At 44.1% G+C, this 21,902-nt stretch overlaps 1 protein-coding gene across 1 annotated transcript in view; it reads left to right on the top strand.

Moving 5' to 3' along the window:
• The first annotated feature begins 6,210 nt into the window (after positions 1-6,210).
• The window catches only part of LOC123990287 (bone morphogenetic protein 7-like), a 59,909-nt gene continuing 44,217 nt past the window's right edge, over positions 6,211-21,902 (top strand). Inside the window, exon 1 of the mRNA XM_046290876.1 lies at positions 6,211-7,114. Within this exon, the coding sequence (XP_046146832.1) occupies positions 6,709-7,114 (406 nt within the window). The 5' untranslated portion in view covers positions 6,211-6,708. The remainder of the gene's footprint in view (positions 7,115-21,902) is intronic.

Raw genomic sequence — 21,902 nt, 5'->3', positions numbered from 1 at the left:
CTTTGTCTGTCCCCATGTGCATTTGCAAACTGTAGTTTGGCTTTTTTATGGTGGTTTTGGAGCAGTGGTTTCTTCCTTGCTGAATGGCCTTTCAGGTTATGTCGATATAGGACGTGTTTTACTGTGCATATAGACACTTTTGTACCTGTTTTCTCCAGCATCTTCACAAGGTCCTTTGTTGTTGTTCTGGGATTTATTTGCATTTTTCGCAACAAAGTACGTTCATCTCTAGGAGACAGAACGCGTCTCCTTCCTGAGCGGTATGACGGCTGCGTGGTCCCATGGTGTTTATACTTGTGTACTATTGTTTGTACAGATGAACGTGGTACCTTCAGGCATTTGGAAATTGCTCCCAAGGATGAACCAGACTTGTGGAGGTCTACAATTTTTTTTCTGAGGTCTTGGCTGATTTCTTTTGATTTTCCCATGATGTCTTGCGGAGGCACTGAGTTTGAAGGAAGGCCTTGAAATACATCCACAGGTACAACTCCAATTGTCTCAAATGATGTCAATTTTGCTATCAGAAGTTTCTAAAGCCATGACATCATTTTCTGGAATTTTCCAAGCTGTTTAAAGGCAAAGTCAACTTAGTGTATGTAAACTTCTGACCCACTGGAATTGTGATACAGTGAATTATAAATGAAATAATCTGTCTGTAAACAATTGTTGGAAAAATGACTTGTGTCATGCACAAAGTAGATGTCTAACCGACTTGCCAAAACCATAGTTTTTTAATTAGAAATTTGTGGAGTGGTTGAAAAAATAGTTTTAATGACTCAACCTAAGTGTATGTAAACTTCCGACTCCAACTGTATAACAGCCAGACCTCTTTTACTTTCCCCTGCTGTCTATCTCGTCTCTTCCTCCTGGTCCTATAGACAATTGTGTGGAATCTCCTTCCTCTATTTCGTCTGGACAGCTGCCAGTGGACGAGGTGGGGAAGGAGGAAGAGAAGGGGGTAGGGGAGGTAGGATCTGAGGCTTTGATTCTGCTTCGCTCTTCAAGCTTCCAAAAGATAAGATAGGCTGCAGAGAGATAAGGACAGCCTGCCTTCCTATCAGAGGGATAAGGACAGCCTTCCTTCCTATCAGAGGGATAAGGACAGCCTGCCTTCCTATCAGAGGGATAAGGACACCCTGCCTTCCTATCAGAGGGATAAGGACAGCCTGCCTTCCTATCAGAGGGATAAGGACAGCCTGCCTTCCTATCAGAGGGATAAGGACAGCCTGCCTTCCTATCAGAGGGATAAGGACAGCCTGCCTTCCTATCAGAGGGATAAGGACACCCTGCCTTCCTATCAGAGGGATAAGGACACCCTGCCTTCCTATCAGAGGGATAAGGACAGCCTGCCTTCCTATCAGAGGGATAAGGACAGCCTGCCTTCCTATCAGAGGGATAAGGACAGCCTGCCTTCCTATCAGAGGGATAAGGACAGCCTTCCTTCCTATCAGAGGGATAAGGACACCCTGCCTTCCTATCAGAGGGATAAGGACAGCCTGCCTTCCTATCAGAGGGATAAGGACACCCTGCCTTCCTATCAGAGGGATAAGGACAGCCTGCCTTCCTATCAGAGGGATAAGGACAGCCTGCCTTCCTATCAGAGGGATAAGGACAGCCTGCCTTCCTATCAGAGGGATAAGGACAGCCTGCCTTCCTATCAGAGGGATAAGGACAGCCTGCCTTCCTATCAGAGGGATAAGGACAGCCTGCCTTCCTATCAGAGGGATAAGGACAGCCTGCCTTCCTATCAGAGGGATAAGGACAGCCTGCCTTCCTATCAGAGGGATAAGGACACCCTGCCTTCCTATCAGAGGGATAAGGACAGCCTGCCTTCCTATCAGAGGGATAAGGACACCCTGCCTTCCTATCAGAGGCATAAGGACACCCTGCCTTCCTATCAGAGGGATATGGGCACACAGACAGACACAACATGCAAGGGGGGGAAGGGGGGGGGGTCTCTATCTTCGGTTCCCTCTCCAAAGGCAGGGTAAACATTAGTGAGCACCCCACACCCTAAAATAGTAGTACTCCAAGACAATACCTGATCTTCTGACTGTTGAGTCTGGGATTTAGGTTGATAACTTGTCCTTGCATGTTTTGTCGTTTGTAGAAGGGTCTCTTGTATAATTGTATTAAGTTGACATGGTGCTCAGTTACATAATGCAAATGAATGATAGAGTTTGCGTTTAAGCTATAAGGCACAAAAGGCAATACTGTATCATGAATTCAGTGACGGGTAAGGGGTGTTCAGCCTGACGCAATAGCAGAGGAAAGGGGTGTTCAGCCTGACGCAATAGCAGAGGAAAGGGGTGTTCAGCCTGACGCAATAGCAGAGGAAAGGGGTGTTCAGCCTGACGCAATAGCAGAGGAAAGGGGTGTTCAGCCTGACGCAATAGCAGAGGGCCAGTCAACCCATTTACCCATGACTGTATTCATGATACTGCCTTGGGTGCCTAATTGCTTTTAGAAAACTGTTACCAACATATTTACATAACAATTAATTACATATTTTAATTTAAACTTCATTTTGATAAGTCAATACATACAATTTAATTCTTCCACCTGAAGATCTAGCCCGGGCAAAAATCAGGTTGTAAGTTATTTTGGTCAGGTTGCTACAGAAGCCACGCAGTGTTTTTGAATAGTTGCTATGCAAAAGGACTGGTCTTCCGTTCTAAACAAAATGGTTGCTATGCAGGCTGGACAACGTTCTTGTCACTAGCTAGCTAGCCAACTTCAGCTGACTCAGTCACGTCAAACATTGAACCTGGACGGACCGTACACTAGCTGCATTTGCATTTTCATTTTTTCGACTGGCATTTACACTGAACAAAAATAACACAACAAGTAAAGTGTTTTTAATGAGCTGACATAAAAGATCCCAGAAATGTTCCATACACCAAGATAATCCATTCACCTGACAGGTGTGGCATATCAAGAAGCTGATTAAACAGCATGATCACAACACAGGTGCACCTTGTGCTGGGGGACAATAAAAGGCCACTCTAAAATCTGCAGTTTTGTCATACAACACAGTCACAGGAATGTTTTGGTACGGGCAGGCATAAGCTATGGACAACGAACACAATTGCATTTTATCCATGGCAATTTGAATGCACAGAGATACTGTGCCATTCATCAGCCGCCATCAACTCATGTTTCAGCATGATAATGCACGGCCCCATGACGCAAGAATCTGTACACAATTCCTGGAAGCTGAAAATGTTCCAGTTCTTCTATGGCCTACATACTCAGCACTTGTCAGCCATTGAGCATGTTTGGGTTGCTCTGGATCAACGTGTATGACATTGTGTTCCAGTTCCCGCAAATATCCAGCAACTTCTCACAGCCATTGAAGAGGAGTGGGACAACATTCCACAGGCCACAATCAACAGACTGATCCAATCTATGTGAAGGAGATGTGTCACGCTGCATGAGGCAAGTGGTGGTCACACCAGATACTGACTGGTTTTCTGATCCACGCTCCTGCCTTTATTTAAAGGTTTCTGTGACCAACAGATGCGTATCTGTATTCCCAGTCATGTGTATTCCCAGGCATGTGTATTCCCAGTCATGTGTATTCCCAGTCATGTGTATTCCCAGTCATGTGTATTCCCAGTCATGTGTATTCCCAGTCATGTGTATTCCCAGTCATGTGAAATCCATAGATTAGGGCCTATTTTATTTAATGATTACCTTATATGAAGTGTAACTCATAAAATCTTTGAAATTGTTGCATGTTGGGTTTATATTTTTGTTCAGTATACTTGGATATGTCCATGATAATGACATTGATGTGTGATTTCGACTAGCTCAGAAAAAGTATTCTGGGCACTGTTCACTCTATGGTTCTAAAGATCGAAATTCAAAAGTGAAACATTGTTTCCAAGGTCAGGCAGGCCAACAGCTAGGCTTATATTAACCCTCGCTGTACCAAACTAAATGCTAGGCTTATATTAACCCTCGCTGTACCAAACTAAATGCTAGGCTTATATTAACCCCCGCTGTACCAAACTAAATGCTTATATTAACCCCTGCGGTACCAAACTAAATGCTTATATTAACCCTCGCTGTACCAAACTAAATGCTAGGCTTATATTAACCCCTATGTGCCAAACTAAATGCTAGGCTTATATTAACCCCTATGTGCCAAACTAAATGCTAGGCTTATATTAACCCCCGCTGTACCGAACTAAATGCTAGGCTTATATTAACCCCTAGGTACCAAACTAAATGCTAGGCTTATATTAACCCCCGCTGTACCAAACTAAATGCTAGGCTTATATTAACCCCCGCTGTACCAAACTAAATGCTAGGCTTATATTAACCCCTAGGTACCAAACTAAATGCTAGGCTTATATTAACCCCCGCTGTACCAAACTAAATGCTAGGCTTATATTAACCCCCGCTGTACCAAACTAAATGCTAGGCTTATATTAACCCCTATGTGCCAAACTAAATGCTAGGCTTATATTAACCCTCGCTGTACCAAACTAAATGCTAGGCTTATATTAACCCCCGCTGTACCAAACTAAATGCTAGGCTTATATTAACCCCCGCTGTACCAAACTAAATGCTAGGCTTATATTAACCCCCGCTGTACCAAACTAAATGCTAGGCTTATATTAACCCCCGCTGTACCAAACTAAATGCTAGGCTTATATTAACCCCTAGGTACCAAACTAAATGCTAGGCTTATATTAACCCCCGCTGTACCAAACTAAATGCTAGGCTTATATTAACCCCTAGGTACCAAACTAAATGCTAGGCTTATATTAACCCCCGCTGTACCAAACTAAATGCTAGGCTTATATTAACCCCCGCTGTACCAAACTAAATGCTAGGCTTATATTAACCCCCGCTGTACCAAACTAAATGCTAGGCTTATATTAACCCCTAGGTAACAAACTAAATGCTAGGCTTATATTAACCCCCGCTGTACCAAACTAAATGCTAGGCTTATATTAACCCCCGCTGTACCAAACTAAATGCTAGGCTTATATTAACCCCTATGTGCCAAACTAAATGCTAGGCTTATATTAACCCTCGCTGTACCAAACTAAATGCTAGGCTTATATTAACCCCCGCTGTACCAAACTAAATGCTAGGCTTATATTAACCCCCGCTGTACCAAACTAAATGCTAGGCTTATATTAACCCCCGCTGTACCAAACTAAATGCTAGGCTTATATTAACCCCCGCTGTACCAAACTAAATGCTAGGCTTATATTAACCCCCGCTGTACCAAACTAAATGCTAGGCTTATATTAACCCCCGCTGTACCAAACTAAATGTTAGGCTGGAAGCAAGGGGAAATAATATGCGAGTTGAAATAAATACAACCAATTATTGGGACAGTAACTTGGATCATTTATCACCGGAGGCGCAGTGATAAAAGTGAAACTGTTAGCAGGAGTAGGTGTGTCTGTAACGGCCAATACAGCAAGTCATGGAACTCTGCTCGTCCAATCAGCATCCAGGATCCAGACAACCAGTTGTATGTATATGTGTATATATATATATATATATTTAAAAAATGGTCTGGTGCAATATAAATTCATAGGAATATAGTGTTATTATCATAGTGTTATTTTGAGCATCGTGTGGTATTGAAGTATGTCTGTTGACGGGGTGATTAAGTAAACTTGGATCACAATATGATTGAATTTGCTTAAAGGCCTAAATATAATAATAATAAGGATGGTAATACAGTAATAACATAACGTGTCTGAGATGTTGCTGTTTGTCATTTCATCGTCAGGGGTCGTGCATAACCAAGATGATATTATTTCCAAACGGACTTGAGTTCCCTAAAGAAAATCCCAGGGGACCTCTAAGTGGCTAAAACCTTTTAACAACTTTAGAAATGGACTGTTATGACCTGTCTAGCCTAATCGAATACTATAGATCACAAGTTTTTGGCAGAGATAGTTTTACATTTGGTGCATAGGTTATTGCTACTATACACGTGCAGGAAAATAGTCATAAATATGAATTGAAGTATTTTTAAGTATGAAAATATGTACAGCTTTTGATGGGCACTTTCTACATATAAATCAATATGACGATATAATTGTCTCCAAAGCCCCACCTCTCCTCTGCCTCTGTGCGCACTAACTGGGCGTGTACAGTGGCCACACGCACGCGCTTTACTACCTGCTAATGCCCGTTACCCAGAACAACTGTCACACACACGCGGCAGATACACAGCTCAACCGGCGGAATTTAGGAAACTTCAAGTTAAGGGGTTATTTCTTCTACGCAACTTTGGAAAATATTTTATTTAAGAGTTAAATACACACACTAAAGTAAAATGGTTTCTTTCAGAGTAGTTTTTATTATTTTACCAGAAAACTTGGAATATAACGTTGACTTTTGACTGGGTCTGATTTGGACTTCCCGAAGCGCTCAGAAGTACATTTACAGCCGGGCTGTCAACTTGATGGAGACTTTTCAGAACCAGAAATAATGAATAGGCGTACCAATTTTACAACAACAAAAAATATTGGAGACTATTGCATAATGCGTAAATGATTTTCTATTACTTTTAAATATATTATTATTAAAGGAGCTACTTAAGCTTCTTTCAGTGAGAACAAGGAGCGCATTTGAAGACAGTTTTACGCGCAAAAGATTGACAATATATTGGACATAGGATATTATTGAAACGGCAGGTCAGAGACAATCTGACTACAAACTGGACATACAATGACAAGCTGTTGGTTTGCCTTTGTGGGGTTGTGGTGGAGCGCATATTGCATGTTCCTTATTGCAGGTAGCAATTATTTATTCGATGGGAACAACGAGGTGCACCCGAGTTTCATTCACCGGCGGTTGCGGACACACGAAAAGAGAGAGATGCAGAAGGAGATCCTGTCCATCCTTGGACTTCCACACAGACCCAGACCTCATCTGTCACATGGAAAGTACAACTCCGCTCCGCTCTTCATGCTGGATCTTTACAATACGATATCAAGCGAGGAGAAAAACGAAGTGGAGGGCATGTTGGAACAGTACCAGTCCATGTACACCACCCAAGGTCCCCGTTTAGCAAAACATCAGGAGAATGGCTTCCTAAATGACGCCGACATGGTGATGAGCTTTGTCAATCTGGGTAAGCTATACAGTTATCGTTACAAAAGTCATTTATTTAACCTTATAGTAATTTAACTCAATTTGGAGATAATAGGGAGCAAATCATGTAATATTCGGACACATATGATCGTAAAAAGCAGTTTCGCGAACAGTATGCTTCTCCACTGGTTCAACAATCGATCGACATCCTGTAGTATATTTGCAGACTACGTGTGAATTACAGGTGTTCGGATGAGCCTGTATTGGGCCGTCGATGCGTGCACAATTGCGCGCGCTCTCACGAACCACGGAATGTTTTCCTCTGAACTCTTCTCAGTCCTCTTCAGTGGTAAAACAGTAAAACGATTAAATATTTTTTTTAAATACCGTGTTGCCCCAAGGACTTTACTACTCAATGATCATTTATGTACAGGGATAAATTGGTTAATTTAGTCCAAATGCTGAAGCCTGTTGTGAAATGTCGGAGGGATAAAAATTTAAAACGTATCCATAGCAAACTATACTGAACAAAAATATAAACGCAACATGCAACAATTTCAACGATTTTAATGAGTTACAGTTCATATAAGGAAATCAGTCAATTGAAATAAGTTAATTATGCCCGAATATATGGATTTCACATGACTGGTCAGGGGCGCAGCCATGTGTGGGCCTGAGAGGGCATAGACCCACCCACTTGGGAGCCAGGCCCTGCCAGTCAGAATGAATTTTCCCCCACAAAAGTGCTTTATTACAGACAGAAATACTCCTCAGTTTCATCAGCTGTCCAGGTGGCTGGTCTCAGATGATCTCAAGGTGAAGAAGCCGGATGTGGAGGTCCTGGGCTGGCATGGTTACACCTGGTCTGCGGTTGTGAGGCTGGCTGGATGTACTGCCAAATATTCAATTATCTGGCAACAGCTCTGGTGGACATTCCTGCAGTCAACATGCCAATTTTATGCTCCCTGAAAACTTGAGACATCTGTGGCATTGTGTTGTGTGACAAAATGGTGCATTTTAGAGTGTCCTTTTATTGTCCCCAGCACAAGGTGCAACTGTACGATGATCATGCTGTTTAATCAGCTTCCTGATATGCCACACCTGTCAGATGGATGGATTTTCTTGGCAAATGAAAAATGCACACTAAACAGGGATGTAATCAAATTTGTGCACATAATTTGAGAGAATGAAGCTTTTTTGTGTGTATGGAACATTTCTGTGATCTTTTATTTCAGCTCATGAAACATGGGACCAACACTTTACATGTTGTGTTTATATTTTTGTTCAGTTTAAATACAAGAATCAACAACACTGGTATTTATGTATGTCTATATTTGGCATTGGCCATAGGGTAAATCCATTTGAATTCAGTCATTTCTTGACAGCGTCCCTTTTGATTTACAAAAAATACTTTCCGGCCTCCCGGGTGGCACAGTGGTTAAGGGCACTGTACTGCAGCGCCAGCTGTGCCATCAGAGACTCTGGGTTCGCGCCCAGGCTCTGTCGTAACCGGCCGCCACCGGGAGGTCCGTAGGGCGATGCACAATTGGCCTAGCGTCGCCCGGGTTAGGGAGGGGTTGGCCGGTAGGGATGTCCTTGTCTCATCGTGCACCAGCGACTCCTGTGGCGGGCCGGGCGCAGTGCGCGCTAACCAAGGTTGCCAGGTGCACAGTGTTTCCTCTGACACATTGGTGCGGCTGGCTTCCGGGTTGGATGCGCGCTGTGTTAAGAAGCAGTGCGGCTTGGTTGGGTTGTGTATCGGACTTTCAACCTATGTCTCTCCCGAGCCCGTACGGGAGTTGTAGCGATGAGACAAGATAGTAGCTACTAAAAACAATTGGATACCACGAAATTGGGGAGAAAACGGGGTAAAATTAATTTAAAGAAAAAAAATACTTTCCATACATTGAGAGGCGCCCCAATGGAGAGGAGGAGAGGAGGCCCAATGGAGAGGAGGAGAGGAGGCCCAATGGAGAGGAGGCCCAATGGAGAGGAGGCCCAATGGAGAGGCGGCCCAATGGAGAGGAGGCCCAATGGAGAGGAGGTGAGGAGGCCCAATGGAGAGGAGGAGAGGAGGCCCAATGGAGAGGAGGCCCAATGGAGAGGCGGCCCAATGGAGAGGCGGCCCAATGGAGAGGCGGCCCAATGGAGAGGAGGCCCAGTGGAGAGGAGGTGAGGAGGCGGCCCAATGGAGAGGAGGCCCAATGAAGAGGAGGTTAGGAGGCGGCCCAATGGAGAGGAGGAGAGGAGGCCCAATGGAGAGGCGGCCCAATGGAGAGGCGGCCCAATGGAGAGGAGGTGAGGAGGCGGCCCAATGGAGAGGCGGCCCAATGGAGAGGAGGTGAGGAGGCGGCCCAATGGAGAGGAGGCCCAATGAAGAGGAGGTTAGGAGGCGGCCCAATGGAGAGGCGGCCCAATGGAGAGGAGGCCCAATGCAGAGGAGGCCCAATGGAGAGGAGGCCCAATGGAGAGGAGGTGAGGAGGCCCAATGGAGAGGTGGCCCAATGGAGAGGAGGTGAGGAGGCCCAACGGAGAGGCGGCCCAATGGAGAGGAGGCCCAATGGAGAGGAGGCCCAATGGAGAGGCGGCCCAATGGAGAGGAGGAGAGGAGGCCCAATGGAGAGGAGACCCAATGGAGAGGAGGCCCAATGGAGAGGTGGCCCAATGGAGAGGAGGTGAGGAGGCGGCCCAATGGAGAGGCGGCCCAATGGAGAGGCGGCCCAATGGAGAGGAGGCCCAATGGAGAGGAGGCCCAATGGAGAGGAGGCCCAATGGAGAGGCGGCCCAATGGAGAGGCGGCCCAATGGAGAGGAGGCCCAATGGAGAGGAGGCCCAATGGAGAGGAGGCCCAATGGAGAGGCGGCCCAATGGAGAGGAGGTGAGGAGGCGGCCCAATGGAGAGGGGGCCCAATGGAGAGGAGGCCCAATGGAGAGGCGGCCCAATGGAGAGGAGGTGAGGAGGCCCAATGGAGAGGAGGCCCAATGGAGAGGAGGAGAGGAGGCCAAATGGAGAGGAGGAGAGGAGGCCCAATGGAGAGGAGGCCCAATGGAGAGGAGGCCCAACGGAGAGGAGGCCCAACGGAGAGGAGGCCCAACGGAGAGGAGGCCCAACGGAGAGGAGGCCCAACGGAGAGGAGGCCCCATGGAGAGGAGGCCCAATGGAGAGGAGGCCCCATGGAGAGGAGGCCCAATGGAGAGGAGGCCCCATGGAGAGGAGGCCCAATGGAGAGGAGGAGAGGAGGCCCAATGGAGAGGAGGCCCAATGGAGAGGAGGAGAGGAGGCCCAATGGAGAGGAGGAGAGGAGGCCCAATGGAGAGGAGGAGAGGAGGCCCAATGGAGAGGAGGAGAGGAGGCCCAATGGAGAGGAGGCCAGAAAGGTACTTGTTGGACATGAATGCCAAAACATTCAGGAGATAAAGGTGCTCAAAGTTCACCCATTTTGCATTCCCCTCCAGACCACGAGACTTCATTTTCTTCATCACAGGAAAAGTTAAACGGTTGAATTTTATATAATTTCGAAGCTTACCAACAGGGTTGTCAAACTATTTTATAATTTCTTGAAAACTGACATTTTTTAAAACCTTTATTGTCAGTTAGCGTATCTAAAAACGCCTAAACTCAGAATTGTTTCATATTTGCATATGTTGTAGCTTAAGACCACATGTAACCACGCCAGCCCAGGACCTCCACATCCGGCTTCTTCACCTCGAGCTCATACTTTACATCATCTAAGGTGTTTGTGTTGTGCCAGCCATAGGTTGAGAAATATCATGCTCTTGAATACAGGGTGGGTGTCCATTCAATCATAGAAATACGTTTCTTAGAATGGACCTATTCCTTCAGACCACTGCAATTTAGCTGGTTACACCATTGAAATTTAAATTGAATTAAAATACTACCACGAAGATGTCTGCCGGTCCACCCATCGTCGAATGTCAACTTAAATTGTTATTTCTATTTTATGACCTGTATTTCTATGATTTCAATAGGTTTCCTATGGAGGATTGACAGTAAAATGTCAAACAACAGATATTCCCATTCATGTCAACCTTCTCTGTTGTGTGGACCTCCAACCATCTTTGTGGTACTAGTTAAAAGATGACATTTTTATTACATTTATCAGCCAAATCAAGTTGTCTCTCAATCCGATGGCAGGCACAACACAACAACCTCAAATGATGTAACATGGAGGGTCTAAGCTACAACATATGTGAATATGGTATGGGTGTTGTATGCAACAATAGGTCAACGTTAAGCAGCTTTTATCCAAAAAGTCCCTTTCTGAGCACTTCTACACTGGGCAAATATGTAGGGAACGTTTTGTTCAAATCAAAAGGGGTGCTGTCAAAAAGTGATTGAATTCAAATGGATTCGCCCCATAGCCTACAAGTTACGGGTTTAATGTGTAAACTGTGTTGCATTGTTTGTTTGCTTTGCTAGATTTATTTAATTAAACCCCAGACAATAAAGAGATACTTGAATAATCATAAATGCTTTAACATAAAAGCCCACTGTCATTCCTTCCATTAGCCTCGAGTGTTTACAGAGCCTGTCTAAACAGACTGTGGGAAGATTAACAGACTCTCTCTCTGGCAGGGGTTGGAACCAGAAAACTGAAAAACTGAAAAATATAGATTTTTCATCAGGAACGGAAGTGATCTGTAGTGTTCCGTAACAGAACCGTTATTTTAAAATCTTGAGAAGAGGTTAATGTTATTTTTGGTTCCAAAAATATTCCCAATGTCTAGTATGGGCTCCTGAGTGGCCCAGTGGTCTAAGACACTGCATCTCAGTGCAAGACGTGTCATTACAGACCCTGGTTTGATTCCAGGGTGTATCACAACAACCAACCTATTTCGTAAAAACTGTCGATTTCACAGAAAAACTAGAAACTATATAAACTGTTCCTTTTTTTGGGGTTCGAACCGGTTCAGAACTTTCTTTTCTGGTCAGTACACTGGAATGGAATGAAAAAAAATAGGGGTTCTGAACAGAATGATTAGAAAATCATTTTGGTTCCAACCCCTGCTATCCTGTCAATGCTGCTAAGCTTGATGGATGCCATTCTTTGAATATTGACATTATTGAAAATGAAAATACTATGAAAGTGTCCTAATAACGATTTTCTTTTAAAGTATGTGGCTCTTGTCAATGTTGTTTTGAACTCAAGCCTAACCACAAAATTCAACAATCCACTGGCCAAAAACTGGTTGAATCAATGGTGTTTCCATGGTATTTCAACCCCCCCAAATACATTTAATGACGTTGAATCAACGTAGAAAACTGATTGGATTTGCAAAAAGTAATCAATATAAGGGCATTTTGTATTTTTTCACCTAACTTTGAACCTAAATCCAATGACATAATGATTTTTTAATTTTTTTTATTTCACGTTAGTTGACAACTCAACCAAATGTACATTTAAAACTAGACGTTGAACTGATGTGTGTCCCCGGGGGGAAGTGATGAGCTAAAAGTAGAGCATGTTACAAACTACACTGCAAGAGCTTCCTTATCTATCGTCCTCTGGGGTGTTCAACAGTCAAATTGTTACATGTAGTGATGAAAACCAGATATTGCCCAGGCTGTTTTGTTCTCAAGTAACTACTGTGGGATAATGTTAATAATGTTTACATACTGCATTACTCATCTCATATGTATATACTGTATTCTATTCTACTGTATTTTAGTCAATGCCACTCTGACATTGCTCTAAAATGTATATATTTATTAATTCCATTCTTTTACTTTTTAGATTTGTGTCTATTGTTGTGAATTGTTAGATACTACTGCACTGTTGGAGCTAGGAACACAAGCATTTCGCTACACCCGCAATTACATCTTCTAAATATGTGTGTGTGACCATTCAAATTTGGTTTGATTTGATTTTGATTTGGGAGTGTCTTAAGTCGTTTCGAATCACAGTTAGTTTTGGTTCTGCTGCTTTTGCGCATCTGCATATCCAATTCAATTAATCATCTCCGGTACATCAGTTCCCATCCAACACATAGTACCCAGGGATTAGGTTGCCATCCCAATAGAACACAGAGTCCTGCTACTTACTTACTGCCTTGGAGAAGATGGCTTCCTCCTTGAATGTGATTCTAATTAATACTAGACAGGCCAAGGCGCTCCGTCTGCTTTGCAAATAAAGTATTGTAGGACTACTGTGTATCATCTGATTAGTTTTTAATGCTCAGTAGCTCAGTATTTGACTGTTTCCTGACGGATGGCCGAGAAACATAGACTACAGGATGCCGCTTACTGTCTGGGTGGTCTCGTTTCTTTAAAGCCTGCCTTTAGCATGTGTATTGTATAGGGACAATCATCGGATCTGATAGGTCTTGGAAAAAGTGGTGATGGACCTTTAATTTTGCATTGTAGGCCTCAACTGATCCACTGTACACCAGCTCTACGGATAGAGGGCTCGTTGTGGGTTTTCCTATGGGGGTTCATGGATTTAGGAGTCCCTTAAACTCTGCTACAGCATCTGTCTGTGGTAAGCAGACGCTCTGTTCTTCGTCAGTGATTCATAGCTAGGTCTTGATAGGTCATCCGCTCGTTGAAAGTATCGCTCATGCCAACGACCCATATTGACTCATCACAAGTAAAAGGAAATAACTTCAATTAGGTTAACAGAAACATCCCTTCCTTTGCCTCCCCCTCATTCACTGAAACAGAGTGTTGATCATCGTCATCACTCTGTTTGCCTGGTCTGTACCCTGGTGTGTTACACTACATGATGTACAATACGAGCCACATGATGTCGCACCACCAACCCAGACTCGTCTTAATGCTCCCCCTTGTGTAGTAGCCACGGTTGGTCGGTCGGTTGGTGGCAGCGCTAGTCAGCCTGAAGATACTTTTGAAGATAATATCTTCATTCTTGTGAGAAAAAGAGGTCAACCATTGAAGTGAGCTGTCATTCGGTCTCCTAGAAAATTAATGGTTCACCTGTTCTGTGTAATAAGTATTCTAAACCACAGATGTGTCAATTTCCTTTGAAAACTTCGAAGCGTTTTCTGACCAGAAGAGGAGAACATGGTTTAAATACACGCACATTGTCACACGCTGACCTTGGTTATCTTTGTTTTCTTTATTATTTTGGTTAGGTCAGGGTGTGACGAGGGTGGGGTATGTGTATTTTTGTCTTGTCTAGGGTTTTTTGTAATTCTATGGGGTTTTAGTATGTCTAGGTATATGTAGATCTATGGTGGCCTGAATTGGTTCCCAATCAGAGGCAGCTGTTTATCGTTGTCTCTGATTGGGGATCCTATTTAGGTTGCCATTTTCCATGTTGTTTTGGTGGGTTATTGTCTATGTGTAGTTGCCTGTCAGCACTCATGTTATATAGCTTCACGGTCCTTTTATTTCTTTGTTAGTTTGTTTAGTGGTTTTCCTTCATTAAAAGAAGATGTATGCTTATCACGCTGTGCCTTGGTCTCCTCGTAACGACGACCGTGACACACATAGTCATTTCGCTTTTCATTTAGGATATTTAAACCGGTTTAGTATGTGTGTTGATGGAACTGGTTTTAGTATGTGTGTTGATGGAACTGGTTTTAGTATGTGTGCTGATGGAACTGGGTTTAGTATGTGTGTTGATGGAACTGGGTTTAGTATGTGTGTTGATGGAACTGGTTTTAGTATGTGTGTTGATGGAACTGGTTTTAGTATGTGTGTTGATGGAACTGGGTTTAGTATGTGTGTTGATGGAACTGGTTTTAGTATGTGTGTTGATGGAACTGGGTTTAGTATGTGTGTTGATGGAAATGGTTTTAGTATGTGTGTTGATGGAACTGGTTTTAGTATGTGTGTTGATGGAAATGGTTTTAGTATGTGTGCTGATGGAACTGGGTTTAGTATGTGTGTTGATGGAACTGGTTTTAGTATGTGTGTTGATGGAACTGGTTTTAGTATGTGTGTTGATGGAAATGGTTTTAGTATGTGTGTTGATGGAACTGGGTTTAGTATGTGTGTTGATGCAACTGGGTTTAGTATGTGTGTTGATGGAACTGGGTTTAGTATGTGTGTTGCTGGAACTGGAACTTCAAATGTTGTTCTTTTGTCATGTCCAACTTATTTCTGATGGATTCGCTCAGCCTCACGGCTGAAGGTCTTCCCGTGCCTTACTTGGCAGGAGACGTTACCAAAAATTACCATCTCCCGTTTCTCCTCCTAACTCTCTCTATGAGATCCTCTACAGAGGGGACTTCCAGTAAGTAAGGATGAAATCCATCTCTGTTTGAAGGACTTGCACCCTTCCTTGTACGGCCTACCGTCATCTCCTGTCCACATCCTGTTGAACTGCAATGGAGGAGCCATCAGTGCCCCTCTTATCTAAATCAACAGCCACCCGCGTCGGGCGTCAGCGAACCACCAGCCTACCTCTCACACTTGAAAGGTGACCTGGGAGACTGAGGGTTTTCAAGGAGGGGGGTTCAGGAGATTATCTGGGTCTATATACAATCCCAGGTTTACTCTAGCAATCCCAGGTTTACTCTAGCAATCCCAGGTTTACTCTAGCAATCCCAGGTTTACTCTAGCAATCCCAGGTTTACTCTAGCAATCCCAGGTTTACTCTGGCAATCCCAGGTTTACTCTGGCAATCCCAGGTTTACTCTGGCAATCCCAGGTTTACTCTGGCAATCCCAGGTTTACTCTAGCAATCCCAGGTTTACTCTAGCAATCCCAGGTTTACTCTAGCAATCCCAGGTTTACTCTAGCAATCCCAGGTTTACTCTAGCAATCCCAGGTTTACTCTAGCAATCCCAGGTTTTTGAAATGTTTTTCCTGTTTTACGATCCCTGGGTGCATTTCTGATCAGCTAAATCTCAGGTCATCTGTGTTCTTTTTGTAACAGAACATGTCACAAACCTCTGGCATTATCAAATAATTAGTTTCAAGGGCGGCTTTGGCCAATACCCGTGAAAGTCTAGCACCAAGAGGACGGCTTCCTGTGGACACCCTAAACAAAAGCAAAGTCATTCCTGCTTTGTGTTCAAGGTTTTTAAGAATTAAATTAAGTGAAGAATTTGAGTTATGCTGCCGTGGATTTAAATGACAGTTTCTAAGCCATGAAGTTGAGTGAAACTAATAGTTGTTGAAAAAAATACCACAACAAAAGGAGTAGATGGAGTTATACTTTAACACCTACTGTGGCTCTGTAATAGTGTTCTGTGTGGACAGATGGAAAAGCTATAACAACCAGACTCTGGAGATGTTTCTTCCATCAAACTGTTTGTTTCTATGAAGTGGCCGCATGTTTTGCCAAAGAGCCTGACAACCAGTACCGTCCAAACCGCTGAAAAGGAAGCTCTTTTAATAAACGGTACCGTCCAAACCGCTGAAAAGGAAGCTCTTTTAATAAACGGTACCTTTCAAACCGCTGAAAAGGAAGCTCTTTTAATAAATGGTACCTTCCAAACCGCTGAAAAGGAAGCTCTTTTAATAAACGGTACCTTCCAAACCGCTGAAAAGGAAGCTCTTTTAATAAACGGTACCTTCCAAACAGCTGAAAAGGAAGCTCTTTTAATAAACGGTACCTTCCAAACAGCTGAAAAGGAAGCTCTTTTAATAAACGGTACCTTCCAAACAGCTGAAAAGGAAGCTCTTTTAATAAATGGTACCTTCCAAACAGCTGAAAAGGAAGCTCTTTTAATAAATGGTAATTCAATATGCGGAAACATTTGTGTGTCTTAGGCCCTAAAACATATGAAAGCAAACATGGTGTTTACAGTTTGTTCATTCAATTAATCCCCTTGTTTTAAAACTTAAAAATTCAGCTGCCTAAAAAGCCTACTTTCTGTGCTTCAGTAGATCTACGTGCAGGAAATACCTCAGAGAAAACTTTGCATCCTCTGAACACACACACACACACACACACACACACACACACACACACACACACACACACACACACACACACACACACACACACACACACACACACACACACACACACACACACACACACACACACACACACACACACACACACACACAGAGATGAGATGACCCTAAGGTCGAAAGATAACACTTTTTAAGAGGGCATTCCATTTACACTTGAAGACGTTTCTGTCACACACTACTCTTAAACCGCCTGATGGTATCGCTCCCTCTCACGCTATTACTCTCTCACCTGACAAGATGGCTGTCACGATTGGTCGCTACACGTGAAAAGAATGCCATGCTATGTTCTTTTTCCCCCCCGAATTCCTTCTCTGAAAATTCTATGAGCATTCCTATTCCCAGTGGGATGACGTGGGATGGGACCGCGGTGAGCCGGAATGAGAGAAAAGCTTTAGACACGGCACACTCCGGCAGGTAACAATCTGTGGACGAACGGTGAGCACCGCGATGGAACATCTGATTACAGGGCCCACTCTTCTCACATTTTTCACGTTGTGTGCAGGCATGCAAGAATGTTTGCTCTGATATGCCTCGAGGACAGGCCAAAAACTCCCTTAAGGCGCATTCTCCGAACTGTTGCAATGGTGGCAGAGGCCAAGAAGAGAATAGAGTAGATCTGCTTCTGCTCTGACCTTCTGACCCTTGGTGTTTCTCTAAGAGAGTGCTTTAGTGAGGGGTGTGTGGGTGGGTGTGTGGGTGGGTGGGTGCGTGTGGGTGGGTGGGTGGGTGGAACCAGATGATTCCCCAGGCCAGTGATACAGTCTGGTGATAGAAATGTTGGATTGTTTTCTATTATTAACTACAATTATATATATTCTTATATATATACTATCATAACTTTACTATATGTATTATTATATACTATTATATATATGATTTTATACTATCATATACATTATTATATACTATTATATATATGAATACTATTATATATATTATTCTATACTATATATTATTATATACTGTTGTATATATTACTATATACTATATATTATATATATTATTATATACTGTTATATATATTACTATATACTATTATATATATTATATACTGTTATATATATTATTATATACTCATTTGGTGTAACAACTGGTTCAGCCCAATTTGTAAGTCGCTCTGGATAAGAGCGTCTGCTAAATGACTTAAATGTAAATGTAAATGTGGGTAGCCTAGTGGTTAGAGCATTGGATTAGTAACCGATTAGTAACCGAAAGGTTGCAAGTTTGAATCCCCTGAGCTGACAAGGTAGAAATCTGTCATTCTGCCCCTGAACAGGCAGTTAACCCACTGTTCCTAGACCAGTTAACCCAATGTTCCTAGACCAGTTAACCCACTGTTCCTAGACCAGTTAACCCACTGTTCCTAGACCAGTTAACCCACTGTTCCTAGACCAGTTAACCCACTGTTCATTGACCAGTTAACCCACTGTTCCTAGACCAGTTAACCCACTGTTCCTAGACCAGTTAACCCACTGTTCCTAGACCAGTTAACCCACTGTTCCAAGACCAGTTAACCCACTGTTCCTAGACCAGTTAACCCACTGTTCCTAGACCAGTTAACCCACTGTTCCTAGACCAGTTAACCCACTGTTCCTAGGCCAGTTAACCCACTGTTCCTAGGCCAGTTAACCCACTGTTCCTAGACCAGTGAACCCACTGTTCCTAGACCAGTTAACCCACTGTTCCTAGGCCAGTTAACCCACTGTTCCTAGACCAGTTAACCCACTGTTCCTAGACCAGTGAACCCACTGTTCCTAGACCAGTTAACCCACTGTTCCTAGGCCAGTTAACCCACTGTTCCTAGGCCAGTTAACCCACTGTTCCTAGACCAGTTAACCCACTGTTCCTAGACCAGTGAACCCACTGTTCCTAGACCAGTGAACCCACTGTTCCTAGGCCAGTTAACCCACTGTTCCTAGGCCAGTTAACCCACTGTTCCTAGACCAGTTAACCCACTGTTCCTAGGCCAGTTAACCCACTGTTCCTAGGCCAGTTAACCCACTGTTCCTAGACCAGTGAACCCACTGTTCCTAGACCAGTTAACCCACTGTTCCTAGGCCAGTTAACCCACTGTTCCTAGACCAGTTAACCCACTGTTCCTAGACCAGTGAACCCACTGTTCCTAGACCAGTTAACCCACTGTTCCTAGGCCAGTTAACCCACTGTTCCTAGGCCAGTTAACCCACTGTTCCTAGACCAGTTAACCCACTGTTCCTAGACCAGTGAACCCACTGTTCCTATACCAGTTAACCCACTGTTCCTAGGCCAGATAACCCACTGTTCCTAGGCCAGTTAACCCACTGTTCCTAGACCAGTTAACCCACTGTTCCTAGACCAGTTAACCCACTGTTCCTAGGCCAGTTAACCCACTGTTCCTAGGCCAGTTAACCCACTGTTCCTAGACCAGTTAACCCACTGTTCCTAGACCAGTTAACCCACTGTTCCTAGACCAGTTAACCCACTGTTCCTAGACCAGTTAACCCACTGTTCCTACGCCGTCATTGAAAATAAGAATTTGTTCTTAACTGACTTGCCTGGTTAAATAAAGGTCAAATAAACAACCCTCTTTCACCTGCTTCCTATGCCAATCGGAGGTGGGGGGGCTAGTGATGGGAGCGTGAGAACAGCATCACCCTTCTCCCCGAGCTCCCCTTTCCTGCTCCTTAGGTCTTTACCACCTTCCCCGCTGAGGATTTATGGACGCCTGGGTGCCATAGGTGGCGTTAGTGCGTCTTGAATCAACACAGCGCTGGTATGTTGACGCGAAGCAGCTGTGAAATACACACACACATACATGTCCTCCCTATCTCCTGGACGGTGCGTCAGATACACACACACACGTGTAGACGCAGGCTCGTACACCTACACACAGACTCGAGCATACACACCTCAGGTATTTTTGTTGTCGACCTCCTTTGATGCTTTTCAAGCTTGACGTGCTGCAACTGATATCATTGATATCATATTTATTTTTTATTTTACCGTTATTTTACCGTTATTTTACCGTTATTTTACCAGGTAAGTTGACTGAGAACACGTTCTCATTTACAGCAACGACCCGGGGAATAGTCACAGGGGAGAGGAGGGGGGATGAATGATCCAATTGTAAGCTGGGGATGATTCAGGGAAGTATTTAAATGGAATTTTTATGATGATAATGTATTCAAACACATAGATATTAGAATGCTGGGAGGATATGACGGTGGATGTTGGTTACTCTGTGACACGCAATTCCAGGCAGCTTTCCGAATGATCAAGGCTTCCTACAATGTGGTTAACAATAAAGGTCAGTCAACAGAGACGGACTTTACAGAAGAGTTGTGAAGAGACGGACTTTACAGAAGAGTTGTGTAGCAGACTGACTTTACAGAAGAGTTGTGAAGAGACGGACTTTACAGAAGAGTTGTGTGGAGACGGACTTTACAGAAGAGTTGTGTGGAGACGGATTTACAGAAGAGTTGTGTGGAGACGGATTTACAGAAGAGTTGTGTGGAGACGGACTTTACAGAAGAGTTGTGAAGAGACGGACTTTACAGAAGAGTTGTGTAGAGACGGACTTTAAAGAAGAGTTGTGTAGAGACGGACATTACAGAAGAGTTGTGTGGAGACGGACTTTACAGAAGAGTTGTGTAGAGACGGACATTACAGAAGAGTTGTGTAGAGACGGACATTACAGAAGAGTTGTGTGGAGACGGACTTTACAGAAGAGTTGTGTAGAGACGGACATTAAAGAAGAGTTGTGTAGAGACGGACATTACAGAAGAGTTGTGTAGAGACGGACATTACAGAAGAGTTGTGTGGAGACGGACTTTACAGAAGAGTTGTGTAGAGACGGACATTACAGAAGAGTTGTGTGGAGACGGACTTTACAGAAGAGTTGTGTAGAGACGGACATTAAAGAAGAGTTGTGTAGAGACGGACTTTAAAGAAGAGTTGTGTAGAGACGGACATTACAGAAGAGTTGTGTAGAGACGGACATTACAGAAGAGTTGTGTGGAGACGGACATTACAGAAGAGTTGTGAATGTGTAATGTCCAACACAGAAAAGGGCAGGATTTATCTCCAGCCAATAGGAGGTCACACCTAGATGTGGCAGGAAGACAGAGACATGGATAGAAAGAGCAGAGAGGGATCCTGCCCACTGAGACCACAGGTGATTGGATAGAAAGAGCAGAGAGGGATCCAGCCCACTGAGACCACAGGTGATTGGATAGAAAGAGCAGAGAGAGGTCCAGCCCACTGAGACCACAGGTGATTGGATAGAAAGAGCAAAGAGAGGTCCAGCCCACTGAGACCACAGGTGATTGGATAGAAAGAGCAGAGAGAGGTCCAGCCCACTGAGACCACAGGTGATTGGATAGAAAGAGCAGAGAGAGGTCCAGCCCACTGAGACCACAGGTGATTGGATAGAAAGAGCAGAGAGAGGTCCAGCCCACTGAGACCACAGGTGATTGGATAGAAAGAGCAGAGAGGTATCCAGCCCACTGAGACCACAGGTGATTGGATAGAAAGAGCAGAGAGGTATCCAGCCCATTGAGGCCACAGATGTCAGTGTTTCTGTGGCCTGGAAGGTGGCAAGAGTCAGGATTCCACCACACTCAATGGAAGTGGGTAGAGATAGGGCAGAGTTGACCACCACTACCGTCAGTGTTCCCAGCCCGGTCCGACCTCTAAAGAGGACGTGCCTGAAACAACAACCCGGAGGAGAATCAGGGCCTCCGCATGCTCCAAACACTCCAACCCCTTCAACCTCTACAAGTGGCCCCGCTTTTTCCGTTTTTTCTTCTAATTTATGAGGGCCAGGGAAGCGGAGGGGCTGACTTTCCAAACACGATACGGGCATGAAAACAAAGCGAGATGGGAGCTCTTTGCGCTGAAGAGAGAGACAGAGATCATACTCCCACTTCCACTGGCA

The sequence above is a fragment of the Oncorhynchus gorbuscha genome, linkage group LG12 (genome assembly GCF_021184085.1).
Source record: "Oncorhynchus gorbuscha isolate QuinsamMale2020 ecotype Even-year linkage group LG12, OgorEven_v1.0, whole genome shotgun sequence".
In the NCBI taxonomy this organism is placed as follows: domain Eukaryota; kingdom Metazoa; phylum Chordata; class Actinopteri; order Salmoniformes; family Salmonidae; genus Oncorhynchus; species Oncorhynchus gorbuscha.
Note: the sequence above shows the minus strand (reverse complement) of the source record. Positions and strands in the feature narration are given on the sequence as shown.